The following is an 18289-nucleotide window of genomic DNA, read 5'->3' as shown; positions in this document are numbered from 1 at the left end:
GTCCGCTCCTTAGCTCTAAGAATGTGACTACAAATATACTTTGATAATTCAAAGTTTAACAAACAATGAAATATCAAGCAGCGCCCAAGATGTATTCTTAGTATGCACACATATATCCTAGTTTTGGTTATGTGATTTTTTTTGATTTTTTAATATGTGTGCCTTTTGTATCGCTTATATACTTGTAGTTTGATTCTCGTTAAGGTAACGAGCCGGTCCAAGAGAATATCCTGTCCGCTCCTTAGCTCTAAGAATGTGACTACAAATATACTTTAATAATTCAAAGTTTAACAGACAATGAAATATCAAGCAGCGCCCAAAATGTATTCTTAGTATGCACACATATATCCTAGTTTTGGTTATGTGATTTTATTTTTAATATGTGAGATAGAATGCATATTTGATTATTTGGAATGGATCATTGGATAAACAATGGATTGAAATTAGTATGAACATTATAGGATTGCATGGGTGACGCAGTAAATAAAATAATGACGTTTTTTTTTTGTGATTAACGAACATAGATGAATATACATAAATAGACTCATACCTGGTGATAGAATAGACGCAAATATTGGAAGTTAACTGGTTACAGAATAAAAAAAACACTGATTATGGTTAAACGAAGATTTTAGCGACATTTAGATTACTGTGGGCAACGTGGACATGGTGTAGCGTAGACCTCCGTGTTGCACTGTGAGTTGCACTGTGAGTGGCACTGTCTATGCATGGCGCTTATATAATGAATCGATTGTTTTTATCCTCACTCAATTGTTATTGCGTAATCTGGGAACGTGTTTTTTTTTTCGTGTCTGCTACGAGAAGTACGGTTGTGCGCATGTTAGTTATGTCGAGTTTTCGCACATTTTCGTTGGTATTTTTGCAATGTTTTTACTAAGGGGTTGTTCTGTTACGTCATGTGGTTCTGTGGGTTATTGTTCTTTTCCTTTTTGTATAATATCTTAGTGCATATGTGGTGTTTTCTGTTGAATGTGTGTTGTGCGTATGTATGAGCAATGAGTTATGTTTCGCACGTTGTTATTGGCTTTTTGCAATATTTTATATAGAAGAAGTGTTATGTTGGGCCACGTGTTCACACGTGCTAATGTTATTTGTGGTTTGTATAACATTTTGCATTGATATTTGTTTGAGACTGAGTGAATTTTGTATACTGTGTACGCGTATTTTGTGTTTCATAGTTATGTGAATTTATTGTTCTACCGAATTTGGTATTTTGAAGTTATTATTTTGTAGTTTTTATTTCTGGTGCATATATGTAATTGTTGTGTAATATTTTTGATGTAGTCTTTTTCTGATTTGCCTTATTGTGTTATATGGTTGCTTTTTGTCTTAGTAGTGATATTACGTCGCTTAGGGATGTATTATATTGGTGCTTATTAGTGGATTGTCTGTTATGTGCAATACTCATGAGTTATACAATGTTGATGTTATTGTGGTTATAACAATGTGTTTGATATTTTAATTGTGTACGTTACAAGGCACAGTTTGGTTAAACTATGTGTTTCTTGTATATTATTTTTGGTATGATAATATTTCGACTTATGTCATGACATATTGGTGCTATTGTTTGTTTTTTATAAGGTTTAATTGAGAGTCTTTTGGTACTCGTCTCAAAGTTTTTAATTAAGTTTGTACTTGTGAGTTAGTATTACTATATACGTTAGTTTTTGGTGCGCTGGAATTTTGGTTACGTAATATTATTTTGTGTTGCGTAATAAATTTAATTTGTGTTTTAGTTTAAATTTGGTTAAAATTTGGTTTTTTTTTATGTTTTATTCTAACTCCTAGGTATGGTCATTTTCTGTATATTCATTTTGTAATTTTATTCAAAATATAATATGGTATAATTCATATATTACAATAGCCTTAATGGCTTTTCTATATATTCTTTCTTTCTTTATTTTATCATATTTTTTTTTTTTTTTTTTTTTTTTTTTATTGGTTAAGCATCAACTACATAGGTTATTAGCTTACATGTGTTAATTTCTACATTAAATGATTATATGCTATTGTACAATTCTATTTTTTTAAAGTATAAAATTATGCTATGAAAGTTTGTAAATGGACCAATTGCTTCGTACAGGTTGTCTGGGATGTTGAAATCTTTTCTAGCTTCGTTGAAGTTTGGGCAGTGGATGATGATATGTTTGATGGAGTAGTTTGTATTGCATGTTGGGCAAAGGGGTGGATCTGTCTTTGCCATAAGATGCCGTGTGTCAGTTTCGTGTGACCGATTCTGAGTCGATTAAGAATTGTTATCATATTATATTCTTATTATACATCCATTTGAATTACTGTAATCGTAGTACACAGTTCGTATTTAGTTAAATTATTAGCCTCAGCTTCTATATTCAACGTCGATAGTCAAACTTTATCATTTAAATTGATATATCTAGATACTGTATTGGTTGACAAGTTTACAATTTATGCGACCTTGTAAATTCATACGATACCTTGCAAATTTGTATAAGTTACACAACAAATTTGTTGTACGTAGTAAATATTTAAGTAAATTTAATTCAAATATTGTTTACAATATTTATAGAAAGCGTTCAATTTGAAACCATATTTTTATGAAAAAAAATAATGATTTTCGTCTTTCTGTTTTTTCTCGGTTATGCGGAATTTAATATTCTAACCAAATATTCTAACCAACTATTCAAAGTAAAGAGTACTAATAGTTTCTTAATCTATTGTTGTAAAATATGTGTATTTTATATTGTATATATCAAAATAATAATAATAATAGCTAGCATTATTGTATATAAAATAATATTTTCTACGACGAAATGATTATATTTCTATTTTCGTTCATGTAATATAATATATTAGTAAATTTATTTATATAATCATACATAATAGTATTATACATATGAACAGATCGACAATAAAATATTTACTTTACATGTTTAATCAAAGATTTATGTACATAACGGAGAAATTGTAATTTGGTTTTACTTAATGATTAAGGGATAAGTTTAAATCGTAACTTATATTATGTATATTTTTTTAACAAACCTAAGATTATCATTATCGAAACATCTTAGCATCGGAAGCATTTATAATTTTATCTTACAGTTCATAAATAATCTGCAGGTTTTTGAATTCCTGAGAAATCATAACATATATAGGTAAAAAAAAAAAATTTTAAAATAAATAATGATAACATGTTTAAAAACATAATTTTATATATTTGGGGATTTAGTCATCAAGGATCAATACAGTTTTCTGATTTTATATAATATTATTTGTAATCTTATATGTATATTATTAGAAATATAGTTAATACAATTACATTTTGAATGGTAAATTAATATTTAAAAATAGTGAACATTATATATATATATTCCATTTATGATGAATGGTTCAAGTAAATGTACTAAATACTAATTTAAAAGAAGTACTGTTTTATATTCGTTAAATTTCCCATTCATTAGTATTTTTACTGTTCTTTTAGAAAGTGTGAAATATAAAATTTCTAAGTACCTATTATCGTATTATTACATTATGAATATTATATTTAAGTTCAAAAAGTAAGAATGGAACATTTAAATAATTAATAACACAGTGATTAATTAATAATTGAGGAATAGTTTGAACTCGACCCGATTTATATCACCTATAGTCTTATTATTAAGGTGCTACTAACTCTACTTCTGTTAATACGAGTATTATACAGTACGCTCAAACTTCTTCTATTTTATTATTTTTCTGACCAATGTAATATTTTAAACTTGAAAATATTAGAACACTTATATTATTAGAGAATAAAACGTTAGGTAAACGAGGAATTTATATATTATGATCATTAATGGCACTATACTTATTATATAATTAATTTTATCATACGGATTTTCATTAATACGTTATAGTTTATTTGTTGTTTATGAAGATAATTCTAATATTTAATACAAAATAAAGGTATATTATGTTTACACAGTTTTGATAAAATTTTACGCAGCCTTCAATCGACTTGACATCATTGTTAGATCATACATTGTGTGTTAGCTTACCTATACCTATATACTATACATAATATATATTATATATATGTTTTTGATTTTGGTGATGATGTTAGTGAATATATTGTAATACTTTTTATTAAAGAGAAATGATTTCAAATAATAGAAGACAAAAATTTTTTTGGGGGTGTAGTGGCCGAGTGGTTTAAGGCGTCCGTTCGAACCCGGTCATGGGTGGCATCGCTTTCTCGGGCAGTTCATGCTGTCTGGAAAGAGAGGCCGCCGCCCCCCACCCGGGCATTGCAGAAACCTACGGGTGCATATTCGAAATTCGGCCAAAAACACCCATGAGTACCAAAACCAACAGTTCCCTCCCCCACAGTTCCACAGGATAATGGCCCTCGCTGTCGAAGCTTCAACCACCAATAAAAAAAAACCTTTTTAATTTTTTTTTATCATAATTTACTATTAGGTTATGATTTTATGTACATTAGTCTTATTATATTGTATTGGTTTTTTTAAAAGAAATAAAGTAAGTATATTTATGTAACTCAATTTTTAGTTCCTAAAGTTTAGGTTAGATTGAAGTGCGTTTTATAATTTATAATTTTTGTCTACTCTTTTACTTTGTAGTAGTTATGTATAGTAATTTTTACAATTTAAAATACAATGTTTTATTTATTTCATACAATAAACGTATTATCAATAAATTAGTTTTATAAAAATTGTTGTTGATTTTTATGAGCAATAAGTGATATAGCCTCAAACTTTAGTACTATATAACATTATTAAATTAATAATTTTTAATAAATATGTTATGTAGTTATATTACTTAAATAGATAAGATCATATAATATACATTGTAATAATTTAAAATAGTTTAAATAAATCTGAAATGTATGGAGCATCTGATATTTGATTTAGATCATGTTAAGACCTAACTAAAAATATGGATTTTCTTTTTGTATCAGACAATATGATAACACTGTACTAAAAATAAAATATTATCATAGAAGATCATAAATGAAAAAAATAAGTATAGGTATTTTTCAAAGATAAAAATATTCAATACCATATTTCATGAAATATATCAGAGTTGCTATTGTAATATTTCATATAGCATATACAATATTCTAAAATACTAAAAGTTCAGAGACTGATTTATTGATGATAGAGGGGGAGAGTTTACAGGTTTAATATTTATTTTTATTTTTTTATAGTTAATATAAAACCATGGTGGCATGGTGTTTACACTGTGTTCCAAACTTCATAATAGTTTTGTAATTTTTTTAGATCATAAGTTTGCCATACAACCGTTATTAGTAATAACTTATTACTAATTATAATCACTTTCGGTAAACATTTGATAATTTATCTTCTTCTTTCTATCTTATATCATATATACTATGGATGAAACTACAGCCTATAATATCAGTACAAAAAGTTGTTGCCAATATTAAAGAGGAGTCTCTGAATAAGGTTTTCGATATATGTGCATACACGATGCAATTCGTCGCTTATTTATCCAGATGTTATAATGTTATATTTTTATTTTGTTTACGGCTTATGGCTAATTATGTGACGAAATGCATCGCGCATGAGCATATTGAATACCTAATTCAGAAACGCCTCGCTAATATCGGCCACAAAATAATACGAAATAATACGGTATAGCTCCATCTATAGTACATGATCTAAGGTTTCTATGCTATTCACCAGTTGATTTTTCTCAACTGTGTAGTCAAAACTCATATTAAATTATTGAACTTATTATTAAGTTATACTACAATAGTTTAATAATACTAAAAAATTTAACATAAATACTGTCATGTGACCATTCCATCAAATTATAACATGCCACTACTAATTATCGCTAAACACCAACCTTAAATAATATCTCTGTAATAAGTGATAATGTTATACATTTTATTATTTCAAACTATATAGCATGACAGTGAAAATTCTCAAATAAAAAATTGATTTTAGGATTACAGTTCTAAGTTTTTTTTGTAAGAAATAATAATATAATCATCACTATGAATATTTACATTTATAAATTATTATGTTATAAGCTGATGAGATAAGTATGTGAGTGATCTTATGCTGTATTACTGTCCATATATTTTGATTGCTTGTTAGTTACTGTTCTTTAATAAATTTATCAAGTAAAAACTAACGGAAAAAAATAAATAGTGATAATAATAATAATAAGATAACCACTAAATAAATTTACACGACAAAATATTATGCTCGAATATTTTCATTGGTACAAAATATAGATTGATCAGTTTTGAATAACAATAAACATACGTATCATAGAATTATATCCATTTAAAATATTGAATTGAATAACCGATATTAAGTAAATTAATAAGAAATAATATTGATAAAATGCAGATCAGACACTAATCTGGATCTCTTTCTACACGTGTCTCTATTTGCCCACCACGGCTGCCACTCCTATACAATAAACAGGTACAATAAAAAAAAATTAAACCACTGTACAATTAACCTTTTGTGCACTCCAAATTTTTTATTACATTCAAAATTCTTAACAGCACATTACTGCTGCATCTAGTAAGATGATTAATGGAGCTTTTGACGTTGAAAATCTGACAGGGAGTCGTTTAGTCTTTTTGCATATCGTGGTGTTGATGACGACACTTAATCATCATTTCCCAAAAAAACCTAACAGATTTACAATTCAATGATCCGTAATGACTATCGCAGAATATATTGGTACACTTCTGAGTTCTGATACTTGGCTTTCGTATAGGAAAAATATCGTTATATTACGGATTTATATATTAATCAAGGTTATTTTTACCATTATACTTTGTAATAAATAATATATTTTACTTATTACTATTATTATTTTTTATTTTTCAAAAATTTGAATTAAAATGTCCTAAGTATGTTGAAATTATTAAGTAAAATATGGCATGTTTTAAGATAAAAGAAAAAAGAAGAATTAAAATGTTAATTAATTTAGGATTATCAACTGCGTATATAAATTTAATATACCTGTATAAAAACTAAATAGTTATCAGATCAAAAATAATGACACTATCACACCTTACATGGCCATAGTCTAATAATATATTGATATTAGGTTAGATAATAATTACTGTAATATTGTATAATGAAATTACAAACATTGTTAATCCATATTTTAATCTTCATCATAATATTAGACTGTTATTCATTGATTTTTGGATGTAAAATATAAATTAATGAACATAAAAGTTTCATTGCGGGTTATAACTTCTTTTTAATATATCAAACTTATACGAGTAAAATTTATAACGATAATAATAATTATATTATCTATTTATATTTAACTTTAAATCTATATCCACCGCCTAAATAAAATTGGTAATACAAGTATTATATAGGTATACAGGGTGACAAGCAATTGACACAAGTGGCTCGTTATTTCAGAATATAATATACATTACACACTAATTTACAATGTCATTATTACTTTACTTTAATGTATAGTAATTAATTTTGTTTCACACGTTTAATCGATCAATATCAGCACTGTGTAATATTACCTAAATACTTCGTAATGCATTTCTCTTTTTACTGTTTGGATTTTTATTAGGTATAATATGAATATTTGAACGCGTAAAGTGTAACTATAAAAGCAATTCCTAGAAAATCACTGTTCTCGGGAATATTGTTATATCTAGCTATTATATCTATTATTTGAAAAATGATTAATACTTATTGTAAATTGTTTTTTTTTTTTTGGCTTAATATGAATTTTATGAAAAATAGTAAATAATTAAATGTTAATAAAAAATATAGTGTGTTCAATGTAGTGAATATACGCCTTGATTAATCTAATTATGAATAAAGACAATATTTTACGAATCAGTTGACGAATTTGGATGATTGTTATTTATAAAATTTGATATTTAAATATTGACACACTTAATAGCGAGTACTATATGGTGCTCGTAAATGAATTTCGTATTCATACACTTTCATTGACTTATGTTAAGTGAGGTTATTAAATATCTATAATTTAATATAGGTAATAAGTATACATTTATAAATATAATATTATTATACATAATGTATCAGGCACTTATAATAATTGTGTTACCATAATAGTTATAAATTAAAAGTTATAACTCAATCAATTGCACTATCCGCAGTACCGCAGTAATTATACGATGTAGCGGCGTTTTATATTATTTGACGTAAGTTGTGCTTATCTAGTGAAATTTTTATATTTTTATTAGCTCTAGTATTCCATTTGATGTACATAATATTAGAATAGAACGTGACCAATAGAAATTTCCATCCGGAATCGTTAACGAACACTAACGAACCTACAGCAGCAGTCCTTTTAGAGACAAACAAATGTTCTCTCTCCATTATCTCAGTCACTCCATCTCTCTTTAATATTCAGTGGTGAAGTGTGTGTGTGTGTGTGTGCGTGTGGGTTTTGCTCTCTTCTTTCTCTCTCTCTCATTCTCGAATTACGTTTGAAGGGATCGATTAATTCTATACAAGCTAGAAATTAATGGTTTATTTGTTTCGCGTGTCGAACGGAACCCGATAATTAAACTTTGAAACTATATGGAAAGCAATACATTATTTAAATGTACAATGACATTTGCCAATAATTTCGATGCTAAATATGAAACCGATTACATACTTATAATATATATTATACAACAAATGCTTGCGCTTGTGCACGCGCGCGCGCGCGCACACACACACCAACTAATAGCGTGTTTCGCAAAAGTTATTTTCATCATTGTGTTAACTGTATTTGTCATTTCATTTTAAAAGCTGTCTTCTGAATGATTTGGAACATTATTGTTTAATTCCACTGAGAAAAATAACTTAACGAAAGTTCAAACATTTCAACTCTCTTTATATCAAACTATACACATCATTTAATAAAAGACAAGATTGACTTTTTGAAACTTTTGATTTCTCCATGTTAAGAAGCAATGGAAAACGGCTAGATATAAATCAAAATAAACAAGAGTAAAAAAAAAAATTAGCACAATTTGAAATAATTTACGATGTACCTACTGTCAAATACATTATATTTAAAATAAAACAGAAATATTTTACATATGACTGTGAAAATTAATAATAAGAGGTCAGTTAAAAAAGTTTATAGTTAAAGCTTCAATATTTAAAATATTCACTAGTATTTAATTAATGTTTGTGTGTGTGTGTTTTTGTTCAATAATGAGTGCAATGAGTGCAATTAAAAGAGGTTTAAGGGTTAATTTTGATTTGGTGATGGTGTGAAGTTTCTCGAATGTTGGTGTGTTAATTTTGATTTCGATGTACCTATGACGATTTTTCTATTGACTTTTAACCGAGAGTTTCGTTTCCGTTTATTTGAGGTGCTGAAGGCCGGGCAGGTGTTCGAAAGAGATGATTTGTTTTGATGTTTTTCTATTTATAGATGTTAGATCTTGTACGACTTATAATGTCCTTGAATGTTTTGCATCTTTTATAGTTGGCTGTGTGATAAAAATTACAGCTTGCGCATTTCGCGGGTTCCTTCATTTTTTTAGGGCGTTCGTCAGTGAAGTATTCTGGTTCGCATTTCTTGCAACGCGAAATGCGGTGGCAATAGTTTTGTGTAGATATATCCGAATTTCTGAAATCTGTTGTATTGGGGAAGACCTAGGAGTAATAATATAAATACCTTGTGGAACAAAATATTTTAATTATTATTAAAACGTTGATTCTCGTAATATAATACCAATGAAAGTTTATTGTTGAATATTATATTTGGTTTACACATTTCATCCATTTAATCATATATGAAACTGTATATGATGTGTTTATATTGGGTTAGGAATGGATACTAGATTAGGGTTAGTCTTTGGGGGGCTAGGTAAATTGAGTCCGAGATAAGTTTGGTACATTTTGAGGGAAAACGCGAATTGGGTCCCGAGATATTCATTGATCCCTTAAAAAAAACACGAGTTGGGTCCACAGTATTATTTTATAATACTCGAATTGGGTCCGTGGTAATATTGTCAGTGCCGGTCGCACACGCCTTCCACTGGCACTGAATATATTATATATATTATTTTAACAAGACGTATAACACGATGTATAGATGTGGCCTATAACTTTCTAGTAAATAGTAATAATGTAGTATGTACTATATTAATAATTTTAAGTTTTATGTTTACAACAGTAAAATATAAATTGGTAAATGTTTACACAAACCAAAATACTCATCATGCAATTTATGATTTATGAATATTATGACTTGGAAAAAAAATTAATAAAATTAATTACTGAGTTAAGTTAATTTAATTTTATATCCTAACTTTAATTTTAATTAATTGTATTCAATTATTTTCATTAACTTGCCCACCTTTGCATAAAATATACCGGGACCCAACTCATGTGCTCCAAAAAATATACCAAGACCCAACTCATGTACCTCAAAAAATATACCGGACCTAACTAATGTACTCCATAAAGTATACCGGGACCCAACTCGAGTTTGTCCCATTTTGAAGGCGGTAAATTGAGTCCCGGGAAAAAATTGGTAGTAAGTAAATATTTTGATTTATGTTAAGCTATTTATATAAGGATATAATATTTAGATTTATATTGTTTAAAAATATTAAAAATATAAATTAATAAAAATAATAAAAAATAAATGTAATTATTATTATACATTACATTATATTATCATTCATTTCAGTATCAACATCATTATGTCTCTTAAAAAAAACACTTAAACCGTATTTTAGAATTACAGTTTTGTTTTTTTCACTTATCATTACTTCCATTTTCCAAAATTGAAAAGAAACACTCAAACACGTTACTATTTCTGCAAACACGATACCTATAGTTATTGTTGGGGAAAAAAATAATTATATAATTAATAAAAATGCATGTTGCTATTTTCAAAATCATATACATGCAGTCAACGAATGTCCACAAATCACAAATAAAAATTTTATAGTGCATATTTTTAATTTTCAAATGCATATAAATCGTTTTTCCCTGCGACTTAAATTACCTACTACCTTATTTTTTCTCTGACTCAACTTACATACTACCTATTTTTCTCCGGGACTCAATTTACCAACCCCGGTCTATAGAACCACGAATTAACGTACAATATTCATTATTGTCATCATATAACCGTGGTTTTGCATTTACAAAGTATAATTTTATATCAAGTTCGTAACCAAAATTCTATTTTTAATTTAATTTTTACAGACAGTTAGCTAACGACTATGGTTGAACAATTGTTACAAGAACGATGTGGTCGCCAGTTATCTTCCTGCGTGCGGATGAACACCAGACTGGCTGGAGCAGAATTCGAACTAAATTGTGGAAAGAAACAAAGTTCCAGAAGATCTACAGAACAGAGAGAAAGGGGCCATGTGTCAGGAATATTCGACAGAGAGAATGTCGACTTAGATTTAGATCTCAAGTATCATCTTCAGACTTGTACATGTTCTTGCAACCACATGGGCTTTGGAAATTATATGGATTATTATCAGGTTAGTTATAACTGTTATTGTAATATGATATATTCAATCGAAATATATAATATAATTTAAATATATTATATCAAATAGGAACATTATTCATATTATAGTCCTATCTATAGGCATTTAACAGTAGTGTGTATATTCAGTTTATTTATGCAAACTGTCGTGCTTATATAGTGTAGTTACTAACTAGTCAATATTGCTCCTTTTTTGCTTTTAGTCTTTACATTTTTTTTTTTACCTTTTTTTTATGTTTGTAAACATATATTCACTAACGAATAAATATGGTTATTTAATTATTCTAAAAACAGTTAGTCTTGCGACGATTTAAAAAAATGTCTCTGGCAACGTATCAGAACTCAACAATAATGTCCGTGTATACCATAGTGCGTGAACACTAGTTTTTGAATGTTTAAAAGACATGGGGTTGTTATACAATTTATAGTAGTTCCATGTTACACAATAGTTAAAAACTTTCTGTATATAAACATAAATATGTATGTATTATCATTTATCATTACATGTTATGGGCTTATGACATTATATGCACATGAATACATAGTCTTATACCATTTTTTATAAAACATAATTATAGGTTTATAATTCGATTATCATACTAAAGGTCTAAAAGGCGAGAGATAATAATCATCCAAAATTCAATCGTTTTATTTTTTTATTAGTATTTTTGAAGTTATAATTATTGTTGAAACCTAATTATGCAAAAACAATTATGTTTATAAAATTAGCAAAATATATAATAGGTATAGTAGCTAGTAGGTATAGCTATATGTATAGTTAATTATTTAAATATTAATATATATTTTAGATATTAGTATACTACCAATTTTATATGCGATTATAATGAGACGTAAACTCGTAAATAATGCTAGGTCATAATAAAAATAAATTTAATTTATCACAAATCACAATATTTGTTTTAAAAATAAGTACAATATAATTGTGATTGATTTTTCATCTATATTAATTAATGTGTTAATTATTAAATACGTATAATTTTTTCCATTTTGATTCGTCAAGATCACTATATAGATATGATTACATTTTGGAAAACACATATCATATTATCATAATGATCGAAGAGTCTCGCCAGAGACTCCTTTTTGTGCGTAAGAAACACTGAGATGAAACAACACAAAAATATGAAATAAATAACAACTCAACCCAACCCGATAGTGAGACTATTATACATTAAGTTTTGTCTCAGCGTTCGAACCTCTAGCTCGTACACGTTGGTTGTATGAGGAGTGCGAGAGAGAGACAGAGCTAAAAATTGCAGTTTGTGAATTTCATTTTTCGTTCCGTGGATCCGCCGTACTATGCTATATTATCACACCAACTGTACAAACATTGAAAAAAAAATTAGCACAAAATGCCGCGAATTACAGATTTGCAACGAAAAATATAGTCAGACAGATTATAACTGGTAAAAAAGTCGACAACTATTTTTTAATTTCAAATTTCTTCATTAATATACGCTGTTCTGTGGTAATTTTTTTTTTTTAATGTTTGTGCCGTTGAACATCTTGAATTTTCATGAATCGATATTTTTTTAAGTCGAATCATCAGCATTTTGGAATTAATTTAATTTACTTATTAACCTCAAAGTTCAGAAACTTTTTTAACAATGTGCCTTTTTAGCACAAAATTTTGGTATTGAATTCATTTCTTTATTAAGATCCAAATTCTACTTTTTAACCATGAATCTTATTGGCACAGAATTTTAAGATTGATCTAACTTTTTTATTAACATCAAAATTCTATCTTTTCTTTCAATCGCTTTAATTTACGAACAGAAAGCCTTTTAACTGCTCTAAGGTACTTTTTTTGTGGATTATATTATAAAAATTGAATAAATAACTAATATATAAAACATGTTTTTGGCGTGGCTATCAAGAATATTCATTTTTAGTAGGTAGCTTACATTTTAATAGCTAGAAACAGAGAAACTATTCACTTTTGGTTTTTACAAAATATGATTAAAAATTAATATGATACTTCTGCTATTAAAATCAGTATTTTAGTTACGTATAATATAATTAACGGTATTTTCAAATATAAATTATGATATTATACATTATAATTCCAACGTCAATACCTTAATGTATGTCAATTTATTTCTTAAATAATATATGACAATAACTTGATACCACCAATTACCAAGGTGGTCGATGTTTTAACTATTTATAAAACAATTAAACATATAATAACATAGTATTAACCTTTTAATGCATGAATATTAAATCCCAGCTATCATAATTTTGTATTGTTTCAAAGTATTTTATGTAGGAAATAAATTATACCTACCTATATTTACAATTTTTTATTTATGCCTGATGGACAACAGTTTTTTTTTTCATTTATTCGATATTGCTATATTATAAATAGATTTTTGTTAAAGTAGGTATTTGTTACAACTTTTTCTGAATGTGCACATTCATCTGATGATTATATGTCAATATAAATAAGTATAGGGACTATCGTTTTTTTTTTTTCATTAAACAAATTATCCGCGGCATCTGTGGCCATTGGACTTAACAATACATTTTAACAATATTCAAAATTATTTACACGGTAATAAGTAGTGAGTAAAAGAAAAAAGAAAAAGAAACATAATATAATAGTATTATTGGTGAAACAGAACGTGTATACAATTACAATTTGTTAATAAGTTATGTTTACAAAAAAATAAAAAAATTTAAATTTAAAAAAAAAAATAAAAATAGAAAAAAAAAATAAAACTCTCCCCCAAGTTAGAGGGTATCCACACTGGTGGACCTCCCTCCTCACGCCATTCATGTTATACCTACCTTTTCTTTGTTATCATATTTACTTATTGTATGTATATAAATTACAGATTGTAAATATTCTATTTTATCTAATAAAAAAAAAAAAAAAAGTATGTTTACTATTGTTTTATTTTTCTTCGTATCATTACTATCAACTACAAAAGATAATAATATTTTATTACTTTCATTTAGATATTTTAAAATTTCATTACTTATATGAGTAAATTATTGAATATAATATTTCTTTAAAAAATATGGAATTTTTTATGTGTATTGTATAAGCTCTATGGAGGTAGGGGAGATTAGTCATTTGATCTAGTTGTTAGTTATATAAGGTGTAATAAAAAACAAATCCATAAAAAATGAAATAGGTTGTTTTTGGATGGAAATAACTTAATTTAGGCATGTAACTAAAATAATAATTAAGTCACAAAGTGTCAACCAGATCAATATTTTAAGAAAGATGAAATATTTTAGGCCACACTGTAGACTTTCATTAAAAATCCATTTTACGGTATTAGGATAAAGGTTTAGTGTTCAAGCACTATATATAGCTATAAATGTATATTACATATATATATGTATATTGTATATATATACGTCTTTACGTTATGGTGGCTTAGTCAGCTGAGTTCAGCTAAAGCTTATGAAAGTATAGCATGATATATAGCAACTTCATCGCACAATTAATAATTTATTCTAGAATAAGGGAATTATAGGACTGTCGAGTTTTTCAAAACTATCATTTGAACAGTGAACAGTGAATACAGAATATTGACATGTATTGCATTTTCTAGCAAGCTTGTAGTAAATAATCTTTGAAATATAGATTTTACTTCAAATATTTTCTCTAGATCGTACATGCGTTTGAATTTTGATCATTAGACATGGATGGTGGATTACAGAGAAATTTGAAATAAATAATAAAAGGGATTACTATGAAAAACTTGGGTACGTGACTGTTGTTTTAATTAATCCCCGAAAAACTTAATATTTTGGAAAGAGAATATTCGATTCTACCTGTCATTTTAAGATATTTATCTTGAAAGAGGAACACCAGATATATTTTTATCTCAAATAACCAAGTTTAATTGATTTATTAGGGAACACACATTAGAAATAGAATATTTATGAATGAATAATTCCTATTTGGGTTGCATGGTTGATTAACTGAGTTGAATTACATGTTTTGTGATATTATCATTTTGATAATTGTTCGTAAGTTATATGTTATATTTACTATATCATTGTTCTAATTTAAATGTAAATATTAAGCACAAAATAAATAAACGGGTTTTAAATATTACAATGAAAATAAACTAGGTGTATAAGTATGGATAATAAACATATAATCCAATTAATCTTATATTTATAATTACTTTATATATTAATGTAGTATGTGATATATTCAGTGTGTAAATGGATTGGAAAGTCTTTAATACTAATTCAGAATGTAGGTGAAATATTTTAGTGGAGAAAAAATTATAAATTATGACTATTATATAATTACCTCTCTTTTACCATGATATACGTCTATATGGCATGTAAATATATTATATCAAAAAACGGAACTAAACCATTTGCACTAAATCATGAATTAAGGTTAGCTTTAGAGTAGAGGCAGTATTTTCCAATTAATTGATCTTCTGCGTACCAATGTATATTTTATATTTACGGAGAAAATAGAAAATTTTGAATATTAATTTATATCATGTATTTTTTTTTTTAATGTGAAATATTATAAAAAAAACTTCAATCATTTTGGTTTTTGTAAGATTTTCTAACTTATTTTAATCATATCATTGAAAATTATTACATTTTTTTTTATGTTTTGGTAAATTAATTATTTATTATTCAAATTTAAAATTTCATTTATATTGCTAAAGGATACTAATAATTTTGCGGACCAAAATATGACCAAAAAACATATCTTTCGTACAATAAACTCTTTATTTATTTATTTATTTCGTGAACTATATTTTAAAATTATTATTTTATTAATTTTATTAAACTTATATTAAGTCACATTATTAGACTATAACAGAAATCATAACCTCTTGGCTACCTTGCTGGGAATTCATAGTATTGACTATATACAATGTCTATATGTTTGAATAGATATGAAATTAATATTTGGCCTGTAATTATTATTATTATTATGTAATACTAATAATGGTATTTACATATTGTAAGTTGGAACATATTGCTGTAAATATTTTTAAACTTTAAATATTTTATTGATAAATATATCTGGAAGATTAATTAAAGACTATACGATGAACAAACTATTTTCAAAATAACATTTTGACAAACAAATATTTAAAAAAAACAGGATAGTTACGGATAAATATTACAAAAAAACACACTGAAAGAAATTCGTCAGGAGTGAGGACCACAGGACTCAAAACTGAAATAAATTATAACCTTATAAGCAAATAGGATATGTATGTTCATTGTTCACCTTGAATTACAATACGTCTTTATATATTATTATAAAAAAGAAAGAAGGATTAGTATATATTTAAATCGATTCATAGAATATAGTTTTTTAATTAATGTTTTTTTTTCATTTTATAAATGTTCTGGATCCTTTTGTTTATGTTATAGACCACCATTAAGGCTATTGGTTGTACAGTAATGATATGCCAGTTCAAACATTAAATTATTTCCAAAAATATGCATATATTTATAGAAAGGGTGGAATCCTTAAGATTACTTATGCGTAATTTTAAATTTTGACATTAATATGGATATTCAAATTGTGAATTTATTTGATGTTGAATACATGATGTAATGTACATGATTAAACATATACTAGGTACAGAAATTAAGTTTCGAAAAATTGAACGATTATAAATAAAACATAATATTTTTGTAATTTGTTTTAAGCTTAACTTGGTTCCTGCTTGAATCATTAATGATCTTTAAACCACATTTTAGTATCAGAATGTTTAAACTTTGAGATGTGTTTTTTACTCTAAATAATACAATGCACATAGTTTAAATTAAGAGAAAACATTAAAGCCACTTATTAATTTCTTCTTCATAAATTATATTTACATTTGAAGATCTGAAACTATCCTAAAATCTGCAATCTACATAGCTAGTCTTTGTTTGTCATGGAAACAAAATACGCGTTGTCTGTTATGCACTTTATGACTCGTCCTAAAGTTTTATTGTAACTCAAATCGTAACAAAATAATAGTTTAGACGTCTTTGTATAGCAACATATATTTCCTTTTTCGTCACATTTTACTTTAATTACTCACCTGATACTTTAACTGACTGTGTAAATAATCAAGTTACTTATGACAAATACAGAATATACAATATTATACGATTTTTAGTGTTTCCAATAAAATAAGATTGCTGTCGTTTTGAAACTGTGGTATAACTTGTTACGCTATAATACATAGGAACAAAATATAGAATAAGATTGTTACGATTTTACATAACAAATAAAAAAACATACGCAAAATAATAAAATACAATTTATATTTTATTATTTACTACGGTTAATGACAATGTATTGGTTCAGACGTAATATAAAGACTGCCTGTATGGAGGTATAGTATGCTAGATGTCGACGCTCCGTGTCATAATCAAAATCTCAGTGTCAGCGGATTCCACGGTCTCGCCGTTGAATAACACACTATTCCTGATGGTCTTAAAAAATATCATGTAGAATTAATATTATATTATAATATGATTCAGGGGTTCATAACAAGATGGACACCCTGTATTTTAGGATAAGTTTTATTCACATATTTATCAATCTGAATAATTAATTTAAATTACTATTGATTATTGTTTCGAAGATTTAGAGCGTAAGATAAACTCTGTTTTGTATTTATTTTTATATTATTTCAAGCAATATTGTTCTTAATCGTTGTACTACCGAAAGTCGTCTAATAATCATACTGCAGTTCTTTATAAGACTTATAGCTAATAAAGACACTAATAGATACTTCTCAAGCTTCAAACAAAA

The 18289-nt window shown here is 26.7% G+C and overlaps 1 protein-coding gene across 1 annotated transcript in view; it reads left to right on the top strand.

Moving 5' to 3' along the window:
* LOC107164188 (dipeptidase 1-like) overlaps positions 1-18289 on the top strand; it is a 179544-nt gene that overhangs the window by 25151 nt on the left and 136104 nt on the right. Inside the window, exon 2 of the mRNA XM_015511919.2 lies at positions 11217-11503. Coding sequence (XP_015367405.1) covers positions 11234-11503 — 270 coding nt within the window. The 5' untranslated portion in view covers positions 11217-11233. The remainder of the gene's footprint in view (positions 1-11216; positions 11504-18289) is intronic.

This window comes from Diuraphis noxia, unplaced genomic scaffold (assembly GCF_037042655.1).
Source record: "Diuraphis noxia isolate RWA-SAM2 unplaced genomic scaffold, SU_Dnox_SAM2 contig0002, whole genome shotgun sequence".
NCBI lineage: Eukaryota > Metazoa > Arthropoda > Insecta > Hemiptera > Aphididae > Diuraphis > Diuraphis noxia.
Note: the sequence above shows the minus strand (reverse complement) of the source record. Positions and strands in the feature narration are given on the sequence as shown.